This window comes from Gorilla gorilla, chromosome 4 (genome assembly GCF_029281585.2).
Source record: "Gorilla gorilla gorilla isolate KB3781 chromosome 4, NHGRI_mGorGor1-v2.1_pri, whole genome shotgun sequence".
Taxonomy (NCBI): domain Eukaryota; kingdom Metazoa; phylum Chordata; class Mammalia; order Primates; family Hominidae; genus Gorilla; species Gorilla gorilla.
The window spans coordinates 179791521-179814396 of NC_073228.2; the positions used below are offsets into that span (position 1 = coordinate 179791521).

Here is a 22876-nt window from a genome sequence, read left to right on the forward strand (position 1 = left end):
TCACATCTGAGTCACTGGAGCAAGGAAACACAACCTGCTTCCCACCCTGTGAACTGGGGATTACAGCACCTACCACGCTGAGATCCCACCTTCTTGCCTCCTCCCCTCCCACATCCCCACCAAGCAAGGACTAACCGCCTGCTTGTCATTCTGCCCAGATTGGTAACTCCTTTCTCGTGCATTCATTTACTTAATGGCTTATTTATTGAACACCTGCTGAGTACTACCAGGCACGGTGCTGGAGATGTGGGGTACGGCAATGAACATGTCAGGCAAAATTGCTAGAACATCTGGCAGTTTACCTGGGGAGACAGCCACAAAGGAAGCAAACAGGAGTAGCTTCCGATGATAAGCACGCTGAATAAAATTAAAGTCGGTGGGAAGAGATCCAGCAATGGGGCAAAGGGAGGCTACATTAAAATTCAGGTTAGAGGACTGCTTCTAAATTAAGACCTAAATGCTGAGAAAGCAGCCTGGGAAGATCAGATCTGAGGAAGGTGGAGTGAGAGCCAATGGAGTGCTCTAGGCAAGGGAGCGGTGGGATCTGTCTTGCTTTTTAATGAAACCACTCACATGAATTGTCACCATCTGCACACCAGGCTGTGGGACCTTCACCTCTGTACCCTCAGTGTTTCAGTCAGGCCTGGCACAGGAGAGGGGTTGAGTGACTGGCTGAATAAATGAACCCTCTTCCCCTGAATGTGTTGTTTCCAGGTCTCCAAGCTAAAGCTTCTCTGTCCCCTGGCTTCTGCCCATCAGCAGTGTGACATCTTTCCCACAAAGAACCAGGTGAATCCCATGTTGATGGTCAAACTCCTAAGACCCTAAGCCTTTACATCTGTGTTACTGTTAAGCCACATCTAGACTAGGCTAAACTTAAACAGCTGGGATGAAAGGAACATGGGCTTCAAACTCATATACAGACCGTTTGACCCTGGACAAGTTCTCTAACCTCCTTGAACCAGTTTTTACCCATACAGTAGGTCCAAGGTACAGTGGTCTGGTTTATCCCTCTCCCTTGTACAGTCCTAGCCAGACGAGTTCAATTTGTGGTCAACCCAACAGAGCGTGAGAGGGCCTCCTATGTGTTAAGCAAAGCACTTTGGCCGTCATTTTGGAGGAGACACAGCCCATCATAAACGTTCAATAAACAATCACAGGCCTGATCACCCTCAACCTGAACTCAACCGTGATACTTCAGGAGAGCAGCTATTCTCGAAGCTGACTGTAATCCCCCTTCGGGGTACAGTTGATGACCAGCTACAAATCAACCTGTGCCAGCCCAGATTTCCTCTGGTCCTCAAGGACATCCCGAGATGACTGGACAGATGCCTTGCTGCATCCGCACCATTCCCTGACCTGTATTCCAGCAGGAAGGTAACAGGAAATGTAAATTTATCAACTTGTTCTTGGTAGATCTATGGTGCCCCAGTGGTCCCTGACAGCGGGCAAGTTGTACCCGGTGACTGTCACTGACGCTGCTGGTCAGGTGGGCATGTTTTCACAAGCAGGTCTGCTTCTTGTAAGTCGTAAAAGAGTGAGATGCTGGATGTCTTAAAATTGAACGACTTATGCCTCTTGCTGGATGTCTTAAAATTCAACAACTTATGGCTCTGCATCACTAACCATCCCAAACATGTAAACTGTTAGTAAATCTGTATAAATATTGGCTGAATAGTTTCCAGTTTAGTGTTCCTGAAAGTTAAACGGCCTTAGCTCTACAAATGGGTAATAAAAAATAATTGTCAAATATTCATTTTCTCCAAATCCCATCCTCTTTTCAAGGCTACAGCATCTTCTTTACAACGCTATATCCCTCCCTTTTAGACAATGTGATGAGCACAGGGGACAGTGAAAACCCCTTCCTAAGGTAGGGAGGTTATACAGCACACACGTATGGTATTAGCATCTAGGTAACAAGAGCTGCTGTTTCCTGCACACCCACAGTGTGCCAGGCATTTACACACAGCAACTCATTGAACCCTCCTAAGTCACATTACCACCAGGCACATCTTAAAGACAAGCAAAATCATGGAGGTGAAGTAATTTGGCTGAAGTCTCCCTGTTAGCAATGGCAGGAAAGGATCTGAACCCAGGTATATCCGTCTCTTACCTACTCACCCAGCCACACTACCAGCCAGTCCAAACTGAAACCACTCAGAACCAGACACCCCTCCCTCCCTCTTCCCTCCAGCGCCATCTCCTACTGCCCCTGACCATCTTCACGTCCAGGACACTGACGGCCACACCTTGGCTTGGCTCCAAGCTGCAGCAACGCCCCCCCACCTGTCCCCTGTCCTGCACTCACCTCTGCTCTACCCAAGGCCTGCACTGAGGCCACCCCCTCCCCATACGACCCTTTCCCAGCAGCCTCAGTTAACAGGAGCTTTGCCCCCCTCCTCCTTCACCCGCTGCTGTGCAGTCTGAGTTATGCTCCACTTGTTCACACACACACACTTATCCATCATGCGCCCAAACTGACTGCAAACGGAAAGTAGATCTCATATTTCTCCTCTGAACCTCCCACTGCGCCCGGGGTGTGATGGATCCATATCCTCCCTTCACAGCACTCACTCTGGAATGATGAACGTTGCTCGCTTGGTGGTGGCACTGGAGCTGAGAAGGATGACAGACCAGTGACAGGTCTCCATGCTCTTGCTAGGAGCTGCTCCACCTCAAGCAAAGGGAAGGCTTATTAAGCACCTCCCTTGTGCCAGGTGCTGTGCTAGACACTTTACAGACTGTATCTTGTTTAATCTTCCTAACGACCCAAAGAGAAGGGGATTCATTGTCTCCACTTAATGGATGAGCAAAGTGGGTTCAGATAAACCACTGCCGGAGCCAGATTCAAATCCGATTCTGCCCCAGTTATGAAGCCAGTGTTATCTCCACCGCACCACAGCGCCAGAGAGAGAAAAGAACGCAACGCCCCACCTACATCTGGGTATCTCTGAGTCCGCAACACACTCTATTCAACCTCTACTCTCTTCCTGAAGAGAGGAATTACCTTTTACATCTGTCTGTGGGCTTTTTTCCTTCCAAAGCAGGAAGACATTTCATGGTCCTTTGTGTAACTAAAACCCTTAGGGAGTAGAATACATCTTTCAAACAGGAAAGGGCTCAAGGACATTTCTACCCCATTCCTGGCCACTCTAAACTGAGCCAACCCACACATCACATCGCACCCCAACCAGATTCTCTCTGTCTTCCCTCCCCCAGCCCCTACACCCCCCGCCCCTGCAAGACCTCCTAGGAGCCTGCTCTGGGCTTAGCCCCTTCCTTGGATCCACCTGCCTCTGGCCAGGACTCCCTGCACCAGCCTCCCATCCCCACACAGGACCCTCTCCCAGGACTCCAGCTGCTCAGCTCCCACCCACACAGGTTAAGGTGTGGGGAACAACATGGCACATACACTTCACAAGCTTCCCATGTGGCATGGCTCATCCTACTCTGGATCTCACGCCATCCAAATACCAGGATCTCAGCAAAGAGATGATACTACAAACTTCACTACCTATCAGTCTGACTTGTCATTCCAGCCAACACAACAGTGGGTCATTGGTATGTCGATACTGCAGTCTGTTTGGGCACATGATGAGTAAGTGTGTGTGTGAACAAGTGCAGCAAATCCTAGACTCTCCCTGACAACTAAAATCTAGCTTGTAGCTGACCTCCCCACTCACTCCTGACTTGCTGATGTGTGTAGTAGCAACTGCAGAAAATGCCTCGACAGACCAAATAATAAATGGCCAGCTGTGACTCTGAATGGCATCCTTCCAGCTCTGCAGAACTAGAAAATGCACTCAAACCAAAGGGGCCCCGGGTCTGAGACACATGTCATTTCCCCAGGATGGACCCACCTTTGAACTCCTCCAGTACTTCAAAGCCAAGGCACAGAGATGGTGTCATCAAGACCTTGACAGTCTGCAAAAACTCACACACACTGGGACTCTTTGCTCCTGGATGTGTGTTTTCCTGTTGCTACAAGTGTCCCACCAGTTAAATGCAAAGTTTCCTCTTGTTTAAGTGACAGGTCGTGTGGATCACTAATTTACATAAACCCAGAGGAGAAAAAAATCCACAAGGATGGAAGAGGGAATCAATCAAATATTAAGATGTAGCCCAAACCCTCAGCATGTGGTACCAGTTCTAGAGGGAATATATAAACATGGCAGAGACCACAGGAATGACAGATGGTTGCAAAAACAAGAAATAATGCATCAAAATTTACTCACAGTGACACGAACAACACTCAACTTCTGCCGCTGAGGTGGCAAGTTGGTTTGCAACTGAAAAGACCCTTCATCAGGGAAGGTGAGAAACACTACTGCAAACACTACTGTGCACACTACTGCACCTGCTCAACACATCACTCACTAATATGGGCCAACAGTTGACTTCTCATGGCCATGGTTTATTCATCTGTGAAGCGGGAATGGCAATACTTGCAGAAACAGAGTATCCCATTGCAAGCAAAGGCACATGGGCCTTTAAACAAACCTAGATCTGAATACAGTCACTTGATGAGTAACATTGAGTTACTTAAACTCCCTGAGGTAGTAAAATGGTGATAACACCCACCTCAGAAGGCTCCTGCAAACACTGAGTAACAGCTGATAAAAGTGTTCCTTATAGTAGCAGGCATGTACTGAATGCCCAGTAACTACAAATGTCTATTAAGACGTGTTGAGTGTTTATAATACTCCCCAACATGGTGCTGTGCACCTTGCCTAACTTATCTTGCCACACTTTGTTTGTCTACCCTTCATGTATGAAGATAAACATGTTTTTATACATAAACATGGACACGAGAAAACTTCTGGAAGGATATACATCAAAATTCTAATAGCAGTTACCTCTTGGTGCTAGGAATGTAATTTTTCTTTTTGCTTATCTTTTTCCAAAATTTTCTACCAACACTATTTCTATATGCCTCAATATTTGCTTTAACACCAAAGAAAATTACAATATAATGAAAAACTACTGCTCTTAGGTAACAACCCCCCAAACATAAGCCCTTTTTTTTAGAGGGAAGAACTAATAAAGCTTTGCTTTCCATGAGGAACCAATAAGTGTTTTTCTTTTCAATAAGAAAGCTAACTGACTTACTCCCCTCTTCACTTTGCCACCAGGAAGCTCAGAGCCAAAATTTTAGTTCAGTCATTCAATTAGCTTTGTCCCTATATTTCAGAGGTTTCTTGGTTGGGACATTAAATGACAGAATTATAACATTTAAATTCTCTTTCTGAAATTAAAAAAAAAAATACAAAACTGCAACTCAAGGACATAATAATTTTAAAAGTCTTAGAAGTTCCATAATAACAAAAGTCAGTTTATTAAATGCTCAATTCTCAAAATTATATATATATATTTTAAATTATTTAAAAAAACTTCCATGCCCTTCCATTCCCCTCCCTCCAAACTAGGTATTGTCCAAGTTGTATCAAATGCCACAAAGTCTACCATGCACCCAGAAGCAGAGAAGACAGGAGGTCCAGAGGACAAGGTATGCTGGGGTCACTACTCGCACTGCAGAGTCCACACGAGTTAACTCATGCTGGGGGCAAAGAATGGAAAGAGCTAATACACAGACAAAGCAAAAGAACGAAATGCGCAGCCTGACCAGAGACGTTTACAATTTATACCAACTTACAAATATTTAGGGTGCCCACCAACTCCGAGAGAACAGACCAAACTAACCACATGAAGGAAGACCTCCGCCGGGGCCTCCTCTCCCTACAACCTCCTATCAAGAATCATTAGGAAGCCCAAACAGCTTCACAGTTCCGGCTTCCCGGCTGCTGTCATATTTGCCGTCTTTGTCATCACAGGCAAATGCCAGCAGAGGCCTTTTGGGGTGCCACGCCACTGTGAAGGTCGGAGACTCACACTGTACCTCCCATAGTTTGTCCCCTATAGAAAACAATAGAGAGAAACCAATCAATACGTTCAAAACGAAGGACACATTCATTAAGTACTTACCTGTATTAACTGGTTTAATCCACCTACTAATCCCATGAGATAGATACAACTATTACCTCATTTTACAGAGAACCCCCAGGCACAGAGAGCCCACAAGCCAGCGGAGGACAGAGCAGGTTCTGAGCATAGGTGGGTTAACTCAAGAGCAGGTCACCGAGCAGGAAAGTGTCTCTGCGCCACAGCGACATGCAGTTACATGAAGGATCTGCATGGCTGGATGCTGGACAATGTTCACCACAACGTGACTAACAGGGGCATTCTTTACATAGTGGAATTTCAAGTTCTTTACTTTCCTCTTCGAAGTTTTCTATACAGTTTTAATCTTTTTATGAAGAGTGTCACAGATTTCAGAAAACAATAAAGCAACATTAAGAAACAAATCTGAGGAAATTCTTTTGTAAAATGAATACTCTCCTCCCATTTTTCTACTTCCAGCTTCTGTTGTTTTTAAAGCAAAAACTTTATAATTCCTCAAACTTTAAAAAATATTTTTTCAAGTTCATATACAGGCAAAAGATAAAGAGAAATATATCACAACATTTAAAACAGGTGGTATTTAGAGAGTGGGACCCCAAGTGATGCTTTTTTCTTCCTTCTACTCTGTAGTTTAAAGTTTAAATAAATCAAAATATTTTTCTAAATCACTTTCCTCAGACCTGCCTATTTATTTCTTAACTCTTTGCTTCCTCACCACCTGGCAGTGACAGTCAAAACAGAAACACACTTGTCTAAAGGAGACAAATTCATTCATGATCATGCTGGTGAAGTAGTCACATGCAGAGATGAGATCACAAGAGAAGTCCTGACTGCCAAAGGTGAAAGACAGTAGATTCTCATGAAGTTACCTGTCTCCACTTCAGCAATGTCAATAAAATGATCTTCCGATGCTGATGCCAGCATTTTCCCATCATGGCTGAAACTGAGGGTTCTTACAGGCCAATCCAGCCTATGATACAGAGTGGACAGAAGAGACAAGAGAATTACCAAGTAAGAGGAGGGAACAATGTCACTCACGATGAAATAAAATTAATGTACCCAACAAGGGAAGTGCTGATAGAGTCACTTACCTGGAAAAGCACCGAACACACACTAACTCATCCACATCCCAGAGGCTGACCAAAGCATCTGCACTTCCTGTGGCAAAGTACTTCCCCATGGGGTCAAACTTGATACAGATGCAGTTGGAAGGATGGGCATTGATGGACTGCACAGGCTTCAGTTCTGGGTAGCTGAGAAAAAAGACAGACAGCGATCAAACTGCAGAAGAGGACTGTGGTGCTAAAACAATAACAGGAGACGATGAAGAAGAAAAGCAAAGATAATAGACCACCACCAAGAACTGTCATTCAAGATAACATTCCTGAAATAAAAAAAGATTTTGAACTACATTATTTAAAAAGCACAACACATACCTGAGACTACAGAACCAAAGTTACCAACATCGAGACAGAGACTAGCAAAATTAGTGGACTTTAAAGAAAAAGAAATTTAGATTATTGGGCTTTCTGACAGCAACACTGAATGCCAAAAGAAAATGGAGTACCGTATTTAAGAAAGATACACAAGCGAGAAAATGAGCCAAGGATTTTTACATCCAGCAAAACTGAATTTCAAATACAATGATACAAACAATAAGCACAATAACGTTTTATAAAATCTGTAAGTTTTAGAAGTACGTAAATAAGTTGTAATTAAAAACTCCAGGAATAATGTTCCCATGAACGCTTCCCGAGGAATCTTAACTAGAGAATGAGCTTCAATTAAAAAAATGACTAGAGACTTATAAGGACTGGTGCTGAACACTGAATATACAGTTTCTTGCAAAAACTATACATGGTTTAAAGAGAGGGTATAATATGTAACATCTGCACATGCTTACAACATATAGTACTTTTTTTTAATGGGGGAAGAATGGAAACAGCATATGCAAAAACCAAAAACATTTTTTGTTTCAAGTCATCACATTGGTGGTAGCGGCAGTAATATTGTTGTTCTGAGACATCTATATGTTTACCATGGGAGACAGGTAATAAGTAACCATCAGATATTCTAATTCTATGATCCCCTGTGCCCTTGAGAACCAGAATACTCAATTTGGGAGGAAAGAAATATATTTTTAATATAGAAGAGGTTTAGTAAAATCCCTGGAGTCCTCAATTTTGACTGCAAGTTATCAATGTGAATTCATAAGGTATTTTATCTTTAAATATATATATATATATACACACACACACACACACACACACACATGTAATTCCTAGGCCAACCCAGCGGTAATGAACATTCCTAACTTCAGTATCATTTCTCAGTGAAAGAATGTAAGGCTCCTTTTTTTTTGAGGTGGAATCTCACTCAGTCGCCCAGGATGCTGGAGTGCAGTGGTGCAATATAAACTTACTACAACCTCCGCCTCCCGGGTTCAAGCGATTCTCCTGCCTCAGTCTCCCAAGCAGCTGGGAATATACACCTGCGTCACCACGCCCAGCTAATTTTTGTATTTTGAGTAGAGACGGGGTTTCTCTATGATTGCCAGGTCTCAAGTGATCCACTTGCCTCGGCCTCCCAAAGTGCCAAAGTGCTGGGATTACAGGCGTGAGCCACCGCACCCAGCCAGAATGTTAAGGCTTCTTGGAGAATGTTCTGATTAAAGGTCTGGGGCAAGAAATGCACAAGATGAACTTGGAACATCTTATCAAACCAGAGAGCAAAAAAACAGAAGACGATGGGATTATGTCAAAAAAGGTCTCAGGAACCAATCTGAAGAGGTTCTTATTGGCCAAAGATGGGATAATTTGAGCTTCAACAGGCATAACAATTACAAGAGATGGAAACACACCAACTATGTTTAAAAACATCAGCCCATAATGATTCTTTAAAAAAAAAAAAAACACCTAACTGCTCATCTTTGGAGGTAGCAGGAAACAAAATCATTATCTGACAAACAGAATCAAAATTTTCTCCTGCCTTCCCTACATGAACTGTACTACTGGGTAACCAAATCGCAGATGAGAAGCAGCATCTCTTTACACAACAGTCCAACACGTAAACAGCATATGGAATCAGCAAAAGCCAAACTGGGAGAATCTCCACAGGTTAACAGTCTGGTTTTTCAACAGCTACGTTTTAGGAAGTTTCTTTTGAGTAATTTAAGAGATACAAAACACATATCAATTTTTTTTTTTTTTTAATGAGCAAAACTAGGGTATCTAGGGGCTGCACATGTGGTAGATAAACTATGAAGAAACACTATAAAAGTCAAGATAGTGTTTGCTTTTGTGGAAGGAAGTTGTAATTAGGACAAAACACCTGGATGGACTTCCGGGATGGCTGGAAAGAACTACTACTCAACTTGGGCAGGGTTGCACAATAGTTAAGCCTATAAGAGTTCATTAAGCTATACATTTATTTTATGTGGTTTTCAATATCTGTGTTTTATAATAAAAAGGTTTTTCTTAAAAAGTTATAGAATCCCCATTGCCTACAAAATAAAACCCAACATACTAAGCATAAAATAAAGGCTTTTATAATCTGGTCCCAAATTAGACTTCATCTTCCCATTATCATGCCCTCTCTTATTTCCCTTATCTGCCACCACTCCCCCAACAACCCCTGACCTAACCACTCTCCAAATAAGTCATGCTCACTCACACCTGCTTTGTCAGTTATGTGGTTCCCTTTTGCTTATTCTTAAAATTCTGCTCATCTTTCAAGATCAAGCTCACAAGCTCCCTCCTTCAACCCCCCATATAGTATGTATGTTCTTTCCGTGGAATTTCACAGCAAACTCCCGGCCTCCCACTCACAGAACCTATCTCACTTGGTCTTGCATTGTTCACCTGGGATAGTGGAAGGCTAGAATTGAACAGACCTGAATTTCAGCTCCACAGTTTCATTCATTTACAGAACAAATATTTACGAAGATCCTACTATGTGGAGCAGGTACAGGACTACACATTAGGGATTCAACACTAAACAAGGCAAACACCATCCCTACCATCAAGGAATTCACAGTCTAACAGGAGACACAGGCAAATAAACATGCAATTACAATATAGAAAGAAAAGTGCTTCCTACAGAAAGTATATAAAATAAGCCTCTAACCTACCTCTAACCTTGGGGTAGCGGGGGAGCTTCCCTGAAGGGAAAGTGATATTTCAGTTGAAACTTTAAGAGTACGAATTAGCCAGAGGTCGGGCTAATCACCTGAGGTCGGGAGTTGGAGACCAGCCTGACCAACACGGAGAAACCCTAAACTACAAAAAATACAAAATTAGCCGGGTGTGGTGGCACACGCCTCTAATCCCAGCTACTTGGGAGGCTGAGGCAGGAGAATCACTTGAACCCCGGAGGCAGAGGTTGCGGTGAGCCGAGATCACACCATTGCACTGCAGCCTGGGCAACAAGAGCAAACCCTGTCTCAAAAAACAAAAAAAAGAGAGTATGAATTAGCCATAATTCAGGTGCATCCAGTTCTAGCACACACTAGCTGACTATTGATGTAACCTCTCACCCTCAGATCCTCATCTGTCAAATGAGAAGCAAACCATCAACCCCTAGAATTTCTGTAAGGACTCAGTAAAATATAAAGTATATAAAATATACAGCTCAAATGTACTTAAGACAGGTTAGGATTCTCTCTTACTATTTGTGTTTTAAGCTCCTTCAGGATAGGCTCACATCTAATTCATCTCCATATCTGACACAGCACCCAGCACAAAGACATGACAGTCCCCTAAGCTAGACCCCCTCACCTGAGGATGTTGATACAACCATTGCCATTTGTCAGGAAGAACATATTATTGTCATTGTTCCAGGAGATTTCGTTGACCTCGAACTTGAACTGCTCTTCTGCTTTGGAACGGTGTGTCTTGGCATCAATAAAGGTCACCACATCATCCTTGTTGCCTACAGCAATGGTCTGCCCATCAGGACTCCAGCAGATATTAATGTTCTCCCCTAGGAACCCAGACATAATCAGCAAGATAATCTGTTTGCTCATAATCCTCCACAAGTTTATTGCACTATCCTAGAAAGAAGACCAGAGCTTTCTTCCGGGCTTACTCATTAAAGTCCTAGACAATGGAAGGGAGCTACCACTTATGATTCAACAATAAGTCCAGAACTTTCATCTACACATTTCCCCATTTGGTCTTCACAATACTCCTCTAACATACACTTTATTATCTCCATTTATAAAATCTATAAGATTTTATAGATGAAGGAAATAGGAGATAGGACAAGCCAAAGTGTCAAAGCTATGAAGTCACAGAGCCAAGATTTTTTTTTTTTTTTTGAGACAGAGTCTTACTCTGTTTGTTGCCCAGGCTGGAGTGCAGTGGCGCGATCTCGGCTCTCTGCAAGCTCCACCTCCTGGGTTCACGCCATTCTCTTGCCTCAGCCTCCCGAGTAGCTGGGACTATAGGAGCCTGCCACCACACCAGGCTAATTTTTGTATTTTTAGTAGAGACGGGGTTTCACCGTGTTAGCCAGGATGGTCTCGATCTCCTGACCTCGTGATCCGCCCGCCTCGGCCTCCCAAAGTGCTGGGATTACAGGCGTGAGCCACCGTGCCCGGCCGAGCCAAGATTTTAAACCCAGATTTGACCCCAAAGCCCCCTTTTCTCTTACACCAGCATTTCTCAACTCCAGCCATTCGCATGCCAACATCACAATTTTTGTCCTATCCATTAAACACTGTACTTTTCTTTATTCAAGATTTTTCTTAAAATTGATTCAAAAAAGTTTACTTAAATAAATTTAGCAGCCAGCTGTGGAGGCTCAAGCCTGTAATTCCAGCACTTTGGGAGGCCAAAGTAGGCAGATCACTTGAGTCCAGGAGTTCAAGATCAGCCTGGGCAATATGGCAAAACCCGTCTCTACAAAAAATTAGCCAGGCATGGTGGCATGTGCCTGTAGTCCCAGCTACTCAGGAGGTTGAGGTGGGAGGATGGCTTGAGCCCAGGTGGAGGCTGCAGGGAGCCAATATTGTGCCACTGTACTCCATCCTGGGTAACAGGGCAAGACCCTGTCTCAAAAATAAAAATAAAATAAAATAAATAAAAATAAAATAAATTTAGCTTCAACTGAATAATAAATTCTATGCGCTAGTTCTTCTAGTAGACATCAAGATATCTGCAAAACTGGTTGTTAATGTTCACCCACGCATCACCTGAATCACTCATGGATCAGCAGCTGTATACTTGGGGAAAAACCACACCATTCTGCCTCCAGAGATAAGTCTTGTCAACAAAGTCCAGTGGCCCACACTGAACACATCAATTAAAAATCTCACCAACTTTTTCCATTCTAAAATGCATATTTTCTCACATTTTAGTATCTACACTGTATCTTAAAATGTATCAGAAAGCATTTCAAAATTTTGGGTGTATCACAGTTATTTACCAACTTTCTTTCCTAATGGAACATCTTACGATCAATGAAAACTCAGAGTCCCATACAATACCGCCCTCAGTACTTACAACAGAACCTATAAATGTGCTGCACAGCTTTCTCCCAGATCACCAAGACCATCCAAGTTTCAACCATTCTAACTCATCAGAATTTTCCAAATTCTCCACGCCTTTGCACATGCTGTTCCCTCCTGGAAATGCCCCATTCCCCACCCACAGCACCCTGACCACTCAATTCCTATGTCTACGCTAAAAGTTTGCTCAAATTTGGTGCGGCCTTCCCTGGCTCCCCTAGGCAGACTTTTGTTTTCATTTCTATTCTGGGTATCCACCTTGCAGACCTCTCCATTATAAAATGAACCAGATCTTGCTATGTTATTTGTATATATATATGTCTTCTCCCCGCAGGGGAGGTCCTTGGAGCTGGAAACTCTTATTCAGCTCAGGATGTCTCATACACAGCTGAGTGCCAGGCACAGAAAAGATATTCGGAAAATGGTTGTTGAATGAATCCAAACAGCTTATCTTCCTATTGCCCTCTCTCTGAATAGTCACCTTTAGTGTTCACAGTGGCAATGCATTTTGTAGTCCTCACATCCCAGATGCGAATGGTTTTATCTCCGGATGCCGTAACAAATAGGTCAGGATTACTTGGATGCCAACAAAGCTGGTCCACACTATCCCCATGTCCCCGATAATTGTTTTCTTTGACCTGAAAGAACAGAATCCAGATGTGACTTCACATAGATGTAACTGCCTCCGCATATAACTTTATAAGCTTATTCAAACCAAAGTATGCTGGGACCAGTAAAGATCTGGGTAATTCAGAATCCAGTTCTTCCAAGCCCTTTCTCCCTTCTCTTCTCCGCAGTCCTTCTGAACTGTTTTTCTCAGCTTCCACACCTATGCCCTTACTTTTGTGCCCTCCCTGGCCTTCTCCTCCTTCCTGGTTTTCCACCCTTACTCTACCACCAACGTTCCTAACCCGGCCGCTCATTCCCACGGGACGCCCTATGACTTTCAAATGGGCCCTCCTCACCACCACCACCACCATCACCACCACAGCCCCTAGCTACTTCTTACCAGCACAGGATTCGACTCCAAACGAGTAAGGCTCCCATCGCAGCCCCGTCCCATCCACCCTCTCCTCACCTTCACCCGCCATCGCCAACCTCCTTACTTCCACACTCTTCACACGCCCCCAATCTTTCTCTCCTCACCCCTCACGACCCCGTCACCCCCACACTCCACCTTCTCCCTACTCCCTCATCTCCACACTCCCCCTTTCCCCTTCCCTCAAACCCACTCTCCTTTCACGCCCTCGGCTCCGTTCGCCCCCATTCGCTCTCCCACTACCGCACCTCACTTCACCACGGCCCCTCTCCCTAGCCTGAGCCGAGCCCCGGCAGCTCACCAACCGGTCCTTCTCCAGCAAGAAGACGCTGGCCGTCTTGTCGAAGGACCCCGAGGCTAGGCGACGCCCGTCGCAACTCCAGGCCACCGAGTGCACCTTGGCGCTGTGCGCCAGGAACTCGCGCGTCTTGCTGTGCCCCCGGAACAGCTCCTGCATCCCAAACACGTAGCGCGACGGGCCGCTGCTCACTGAGCACCACGGGGCCATCGAGCCGGGGCCGCTCTGGCCCAAAGCCGAGGGCCCCATGGCTGCAGCGGGGACCACCATGCCGAGCTCCCAGCTGCCAACTCACAACACTGCAGCACCCTCCACGGCGCAGTCAGTCCCGGCGCCGCTGCCGCACGCATGCGCCCGGAAGAGCGACGGCCTCTCTGCGCAGGCGCGCTGTACCCCGCCCCGGAAGGGACTACAAATCCGGGTATGCAGCGCGTGCCCGCGTCTGCTTACTTAGTAATATTTGGTTCTTTTAACTCCAAATATGCTTCACACTTAACGATTCCGAGTTTTTTTAGTGTTCTTATTTCTCCCTTACCTATTCTTTGGTAGATATATGTGTATTCCTGTTTAATCGAATAAAAGAACCAACACTAACCTTCTAAAACAGTTAACTCATCACCTTTCTTCTGGGGTTGTTCCCTAATCCTTACTCTCCTCCCTTAAGAGCAGAAAGCCCTGGGCTTTTTGCTGGAGAAGGACCAGCTGGTGAGCTTGTCCCATGAAAAGGGCTAGCGGGTGTGGAGTGAGGGAAGAGGTGTTAAGAAGGGGTCTGGAGGTTTTTTTTTTTTTTTAAATGAAAATGGATTTTTTGTTTTTAAAAGGTAATGGCAGAGGCGTGTGAACCAGAGCAACTCTATCTTAAATAGGAACTGGGTAAAATGAGGCTTAAGCCTACTGGGCTGCATTCCCAGACTGTTAAGGCATTCTAATCACAGGATGAAATAGGAGGTCAGCACAAAATACAGGTCATAAAGACCTTGATGATAAAACAGGTTGCAGTAAAGGAACCGGCCAAAACCCACCAAAACCAAAATGGCGATGACAGTGACCTCTGGTCATCCTCACTGCTACACTCCCACCAGTGCCAGGTCAGTTTGTAAATGCCATGGCAACGTCAGGAAGTTACCCTATACGGTCTAAAAAAGGGAGGCATGAATAATCCACCACTTGTTTAGCATATCATCAGGAAAAACCATAAAAATGCGCCCAGCGGCCCTCGGGGCTGCTCTGTCTATGGAGTGGCCATTCTTTTATTCCCTTTACTTTCTTAATAAACTTGCTTTCACTTTGCACTGCGGACTTGCCCTGAATTCTTTCCTGAGTGAGATCCAAGAACCCACTCCTGGGGTCTGGATTGGGACCCTTTTCCTGTAACAGTATTACATGCACATGATTGTAAGTATAAAAATAAAAGATATAGAGTGAAAAGTAAGTGTCCACCTGCGTATCCACCCCACCTCTCATATCTCCCTTAAACCAGTGGCTTCTTGCTGGAGAAAAAAGGGGTGGTGAGCTGCCAGCGCCAGTCAAGGCCCTGGAGAAGAGCTGAGGGGGGAAGGTTTTGGTGGTGAGTAGTAGTGGTAAATGTGTTTAAAAACCCAGTTTTTAAAAGGCAACACGTGCACTTGGTAACAAATGTAAAAAGTATAAAAGGGAATAGATTGAAAAGTTTCCCTCCATCCTGTGTCCCCAAACTTCTCTTCTGAAAAAGTTAAATTTCTTGTGTGGCCTTCCAGAGACAGTGTAAGCAAGCACCTGGGCAAGGTAGATAGGTGTGTGCATAACCTCCCCCAACCCACTGCCAAAAAGGTAGCATTCCTTACACAACTTGCTTTCTATGGTAAATATGTATAGGAAGTCATTTCTTGTCAGAAAATGCAGACGTCTCATTCTTCTCAATGGTGGCAGTCTTTATATGAATATATAATAGTTTATTCAACTGATCCCTTCATCAATTTGCTTTTAGAACAATATTGCAGTGAATATCCCTATACAACCTTCATTGTGCACATCTGCACTTTTTTATTTGGATATATATTGCCAAAACACCTATGAAGAGGTTTAATAATTTATACTTCCACCAGCAACATAAGAAAGTGTCAGAAGGTCCTAGGTACTAAATGAGTACACATATAAAGCATATGGCTCTCAGAAGGACCATAGGAAATAAGTCCCTATCTTTCCCCAATCTTTTCCCTACCCCACTGCAACCAGAAATTCTTGGAAACTACAAAGCTTTTCAGATTCCAAGAATACCAGTGAAGTCTCTAAAATCTTGGAGTAGGAAACTATTTGGTGTCTAGTTTTCTTCCTTACCCCTCTTTTTCAGGAATCTTCTTCATATATATATTTTTACATATTTTTCCTACATTTTCCCTGTATTTTGTTTTTTTTGTTTTGTTTTGTTTTGTTTTTTTTGCTGCATATACACTGAGGATTTACAAGTCCCTGTCCAAGATACAAAAACTGAAGTAGAAAGAGGTAAAATGTCCTGGTCCAGGTCACATGACTATCATGTGACACAGCAAAGGTTAGAACTCAGACGTTACTGACTCTAAAATCTACACTCTGATTCTCAGTATCTGAAATCATGTAAATGTGATTCTTTGTATTTCTGCATTCATTTTGTATTTTTGTATGTAATGTATATTTTTTATTTTTTTATTTTTTTTTTGAGATGAAGTTTTGCTCCTATTGCCCAGGCTGGAGTGCAGTGCGATCTTGGCTCACTGCAACTTCTGCCTCCCAGGTTCAACCAAGTCTTCTGCCTCAGTCTCCCGAGTAGCTGGGATTACAGGCACCGCCACCATGCCTGGCTAATTTTTTGTATTTTTGGTTGAGATGGGGTTTCGCTATGCTGGCCAGGCTGGTCTCGAACTCCTGATGTCAGGTGATCCACCCGTCTCGGCCTCCCAAAGTGCTGGGATTACAGGCATGAGCCACCGCGCCCGGCCTATAATGTATGTTTTTTACTTAATTTCCCCTTGTGTTCCTTTTCTATATTCTGTGCACGTGGATGTTAGAAACTCAGTTGTGATAAGTATATCCGACTGCTCTTGCCTGAGACAGAAACTGGTATAACATTTCAAGTTGGACTAGCACACATCTGGGGTCAATGTTGAGACTGACGTCAGAGTCTCTCAAAGGGGAGATAAAATTGAGGGGAACAGAGTCATGGGCCATTTTTTAAAACTTTTTATTTGGAAAAATTCAAATTTACAGAAAAGTTGCAAGAATACTAAAAAGCACTGCTATTCCTGTGACACAGATTCACCGAGTTGTAGCATTTTGTTCCACTTGTTTTCTTTTTTTAGTTTTATTTTTATTTATTTACTTTTTTGAGACACAGTCTTACTCTGTCACCCAGGCTGGAGTGCAGTGGCACGATCTTGGCTCACTGCAACCTCCGCTTCCCAGGTTCAAGCGATTCTCATGTCTCAGCCACCTGAGTAGCTGGGATTACAGGAGTGCACCCCCACACCCGCTAATTTTTTGTATGTTTTGTAGAGATGGAGTTTCTCCATGTTGGCCAGGCTGGTCTCAAACTCCTGGCCTCACCCGCCTTGGCCTCCCAAAGTGCTGAGATTACAGGCCTGAGTCACTGCGCCCAGCCTCCATTTGCTTTCTCTACATATATCTACGTTACTACTCTTTTGTCTAAACATTTGGCAATTGTGCATTAGTCTGTTCTCACATTGCTATAGGGAACTACCTGAGACTGGGTAATTTATAAAGAAAGGTTTAATTGGGCCAGGCGCAGTGGCTCACACCTGTAATTCCAGCACTTTGGGAGGTCAAGGCGGGTGGATCACGAGGTCAGGAGTTCAAGACCAGCCTGGCCAAGATGGTGAAACCTCGTCTCTACTTAAAATATAATAAAATTAGCCGGGCGTGGTGGCGGGCGCCTGTAGTCCCAGCTACTGGGAAGGCTGAGGCAGGAGAATGGCCTGAACCCGGGAGGCGGAGCTTGCAGTGAGCCTAGATCGCACCACTGCACTCCAGCCTGGGCGACAGAGCAAGAAGCTGTCTCAAAAAAAAAAAAAAAAAAAAAAAAAAAGAGGTTTAATTGGCTCGTGGTTCCATAGGCTGTACAGGAAGCATGGCTGGGCAGGTCTCAGGAAACAGAGAGACAGGGAGGTGCCACATACTTTTAAACAGCCAGATGTCATAAGAACTCAGTCACTGTAACGAGCACAGCAAGGGGGAAATTCGCTCCGATGATCCAGTCACCTATCACCAGGCCCCTCCTCCAACACTGGGGTTTACAATCGGAAATTTTCTCAGGGACACAAATCCAAGACATATCACATTGTAAGTTGCATACATCTTACCCTTTACCCCTAAATATTTCAGTATTTCCTAAGAAATAGGATGTTCTGTTTCCTACCCCCAGTATAGTTATCGATGTTGGTAGATGGAACAGAAACATGGAATTTTATTTAATCTACTGTCTGTATTTTATTTGTGTCAATTTAGCCAGAAATGTTCTTTATAGCATTCTTTTCTTTCAGTACATGTTCCAGTCTAGAACCTCATACTATATTTAGTTATTATATGTCCTTAGTCTCCTTGAATCTATAAAAGTTCCCCAGCATTTCTGTGCCTATTATGACATCAACATTTTTGAAGAATGCAGTTGATGGACCGTTTTTACAGTTCCTTCTCTCACCTAGAAATTCTCTCTTAGGAGCTGATCAAACTCAAACTAAGAATTTTTTTACACATGTGAGTCTTGGGGACTTCAGGGTCATTCAAGGCAGAATCAGGCCATAAATAGTAATGCCAGAGATGACAGGATGTGTAGAGGGACAGGGGAAAAATCTTACAGTGAAAGAAGAGTAGGGGAGTCTTGAAGTATAAGTCGTTTGGGGGTCAGAGGACTTTAGAGAAGCTGATGTTGTAAAAGAAAACAGACTTGTCACCTCTGGCAAAGCCTCAACATATGGGTATGTATCCGTCAGGGTTCAGCCAGAGAAGCAGAAAAACTGGAAGATAATTAGAATTATCAGGTAAGTGAAGAAATCAAACTAAAGAAAGGATAGAGTTTCATTTCAGCAGCTTAAAATTTTATATCACAAAGCTGATAATGTTACAACTTAATTATATACCAGACTAATATTCAGAACTAAAGCAGATATATATATGTTCTGCTTTAGTCATATATATGTGATTTTGAAATATAAATATATATTCATATATTTAAATGTTTATATGATAAAATACCTAGATATAAACTTATACAAAATATATAAAAAAATTTTACCAAAAATTACTAATTTTAAGAATTATTTAAGCTGGTGTGGTGGCTCACACCTGTAATCCCAGCACCTTGGAGGCTGAGGCGGGTAGACCACCTGATGTAAGGAGTTCGAGACCAGCCTGGCCAACATGGTGAAACCCTGTCTCTACTAAAAATACAAAAATTAGCTGGGTGTGGTGGTGCGCAACTGTAGTCCCAGCTACTCAGGAGGCTGAGGCAAGAGAATCGAATGAATCCAGGAGATGGAGGTTGCAGTGAGTCGAGATCATGCCACTGCACTCCAGGTTGGAGGACAGAACAAGACTGTGTCTTGACAACAACAACAATAAGAATTATTGAGAGGCCAATAGGAGTTTTGGTGAAAAAACTAAAAAGGGAAAAATTAGGAAACCATTTATAGAGGATATATCCATAGATGTAATTCAAAACAAACAAAAAATATTGCTCTACAGAATTCCTACTGCTTCCTTAAGTGTTTGGATATGCAAAACAGAGGCCTCACCGATTCTCCATGTAAAGATGGGTTTAAGTGTTTAGATTGGGTATGGTCATGGGAGAGTTGAGTTGCTCTGTATGAAAATGAAAAGAATAGGCCAGGCATGGTGGCTCATGCCTGTAATCCCAGCATTTTGGGAGGCTGAGGCAGGCAGATCACCTGAGATCAGGAGTTCAAGACCAGCCTGGCCAACATAGTGAAACCCCATCTCTACTAAAAGTACAAAATTAGCCAGGTGTGGTGGTACATGCATATAGTTCCAGCTACTAGGAGGCTGAGGCAGAATTGCTTGAACCCGAAAGGCGGAGGTTGCAGTAAGCCAAGATCGTGCCACTGCACTCCAGCCTGGGTGACAGAGTGAGACTCCATTTCAAAAAATAAAAAATTACATGAAAATGAAAAAAATAATTTAAAATATTTGGGGGAATACCAAGACAGAGCAGCACAAACCAGCAGAGTGGAGCACTGCATAGGTAGAAAGGGGAGATTTTAGGTCCCTTAGGACAGGTGGCTGTTTTTTCAAACGCCTTCTTAAAATCACAAGGCACACAAAGAAACAGGAAAATATGGCCTGATCAAAGTCAACAAAATAAATCTCCAAAAACCAACTCTAAAGAAACACAGGTTTCAGGCTTACTAAACAAAGACTTTAAAACAATGGTCTTTATTAAATATACCCAATGAGACACTGAATTAAAAGAAGCAGGAAAACAATACATGAACAAAATAGGATATCAGCAAAGAGACAAATTATTTTTAAAAAGAACCATACAGACATCCTAGAGTTGAAAAATAAGCTAACTGAATTGGAAAATTAACTAGAGGGGTTCAAAATCAGAATTGAATGGGCAGAAGAATCAGTGAACTTGAAGAAACATCATTTGAAATTATCAAGTCTGAGAAGCAAAAAGAAAAAAAAATGAAGAAAAGTGAACAGAGCCTAGGGAGCATATGGAACAACATCAAGTGGACCAAATTATAAGCTATTGGAATTCCAGAAAGAAAAGAGAGAGACAGAGAGAAACACAGAGGGAAAAAAATAGACTTTTTTTTCTTTTTTAAATTAAGATGGAGTCTCAGTCTGTCATCCAGACTGGAGTGCAGTGGCGTGATCTTGGCTCACTGCAACTTCCACCTCCCAGGTTCAAGCAATTCTCGTGTCTCAGCCTCCCAAGCAGCTGGGACTATGGGTGCGTGCCACCACACCCAGCTAAGTTTTTTTTTTTGTATTTTTTAGTAGAGAAGGGGTTTTGCCATGTTGGCCAGGTTGGTCTCGAACTCTTGACCTCAGGTGATCCACCTGCCTTGGCCTCCCAAAGTGTGGGATTACAGGCGTGAGCCACCACTCCCAGCCTAAAAATAGACACTAAGTAAAAATAAAACTGTTACAAGAAACAGGAGAATATTATATAATGGTGAAAGGGTCAATTCACCAAGAAGATATAACAATTAAAAACATTTATGCAATAAATATTAGAGCCTAAATATACATAGCAAACACTGACAGAATTGAAGACAGAAATAGACAACTTGAAAAAATAGTAGGAGACTTCAGTACTACCCTTTCAATAACGGATAGAACAACTAGACAGAAGATCCATAAGGAAATACAAGAACTTGAACAACACTACAGACGAAACGGCCCTAACAGACATAAACAACACAATCCACCTAACAATAGAATATACTTTTTTTAAAGTGCATATGAAACATTCTCCAGGATAGAGGATGTGTTAGGCCACAAAACAAGTCTTAATGAATTTTAAAAGATTAAAATCATACAAAATATTGTTTCCAATCACAATGGAAAGAAACCAATAGCAAAAGTTGTGCTGAAAAATCCACAAATACATAAAAAATTAAACAACACATTCCTTAATCCCAGATACTCAGGAGGCTGAAGTGGAAGGATCACTTGAGCCCAGGCATTTGAGGCTGCAGTGAGCTTTGATCATGCCACTGCACTCCAACTTGGATGATGGAGCAAGAGCTCATCTCTAAAGAAAACAAAAGAGAGAACAAAACAATACACTCACAAATAACAATGGGTCAAAAGAAAAAAATCACAAGGGAAATTAGAAAATATCTTCAGACAAATGAAAATAAAAACAAATGTACCAAAATGTGTGGGATGCAGCAAACATAGTACTAAAAAGGAAATTTACAGCTGTAATTGCTTGCATACCAAATAAGAACCCAAATCAACAATGTAACTTTACACCTTAAGGAACTAGAAAAATAACAAATGAAACTGAAACCTCGCAGAGGAAAAGAAATAATGAAGATTTGAGCAGAGATCAACAAAATAGAGAATAGAAAACAACTTTTAAAATTAAAAAACAAGAGTTGGTTCTTCCATAAGATCAGCAAAACTGCCAACTGACTAAGAAAATAAGAGAGAAGTCTCAAATAACTAAAATCAGAAATGAAAGGAGACATTGCTGCTGCTTTTACAGAAATAAAAAGGATCATAAGCTAGTAATGTGAATACCTATATGATGAAAAATTAGATAACTAGATGAAATGAATAAAATCCTAGAAATACACAATCTACCAAGAGTGAATCTGGAGAAACAGAAAACTGGAATAGACTACAATTAATAAGGAGATTGAATCTATAGCCAAAAACCTTTCAACAACAACCAAAAAAAAAAAAACCCTAGAACAAGATGGTTTCACTAGTAGTAAATTCTACCAAACATTTATAGAAAAATTAACAGCAATCCTCCTAAACTGTTAAAAAGACTGAAGAGAGGACACCCCCCACTTATTCTATAAGGCCAGCATTACCCTAATATAAAAGCCAAACAAATACACTACAAGAAAAGAAAACCACACAGACCAGTATCCCTGGTAAACACTGAAGTGAAAATCCTTAACAAAATACTAGCCAACAGAATTCAACAATGCTTTAAAATTACTACATACCACGACCAAGTGGGATTTATTTCTGGAATGCAAGGATGATTTAACATACAAAAAACAATGAATGCGGCCAGGTGCAGTGGCTCATGCCTGTAATCCCAACGCTTTGGGAGGCCAAGGTGGGCGGATCACCTGAGGTCAGGAGTTTGAGACCAGCCTGGCCAACATGGTGAAACCCTGTCTCTACTAAAAACACAAAAATTAGCCGGGAGTGATGGCGGGCACCTGTAATCCCAGCTACTCGAGAGGCTGAGGCAGGAGAATCTGAATCCAGGAGATGGAGGTTGCAGTGAACTGAGATCGCGCCAGTGCACTCCAGCCTGAGTCACAGAGTGAGACTCCCATCTCGAAAAAAAAAAAGCATTTCTCCACATAAATAGAATTAAGCATAA

General features: G+C 42.8%; 1 protein-coding gene across 1 annotated transcript; it reads right to left on the minus strand.

Moving 5' to 3' along the window:
• Nucleotides 1-5311: 5311 nt before the first annotated feature.
• On the minus strand, nt 5312-14183 carry THOC3 (THO complex subunit 3). The gene is made up of 6 exons (XM_031011006.3): nt 13807-14183; nt 12948-13104; nt 10734-10938; nt 7050-7211; nt 6828-6928; nt 5312-5913 (listed from the first exon to the last, which is right to left on the minus strand). Exons 1-6 carry the CDS (start codon nt 14071-14073, stop codon nt 5750-5752), a joined length of 1056 nt encoding a protein of 351 aa, XP_030866866.2. The 5' UTR covers nt 14074-14183; the 3' UTR covers nt 5312-5749.
• Nucleotides 14184-22876: the final 8693 nt, after the last annotated feature.

Coding starts and splice junctions, on each gene's coding strand:
- THOC3 (XM_031011006.3), bottom strand. CDS start 14,073: ATGGTGGTCCCCGCTGCAGCCATGGGGCCCTCGGCTTTGGGCCAGAGC. Junction 7,212..10,733: donor GGTTGTATCAACATCCTCAG/GTGAGGGGGTCT, acceptor CTTTTTTCTCAG/CTACCCAGAACTGAAGCCTG. Junction 6,929..7,049: donor TGTGTTCGGTGCTTTTCCAG/GTAAGTGACTCT, acceptor TCTGTATCATAG/GCTGGATTGGCCTGTAAGAA.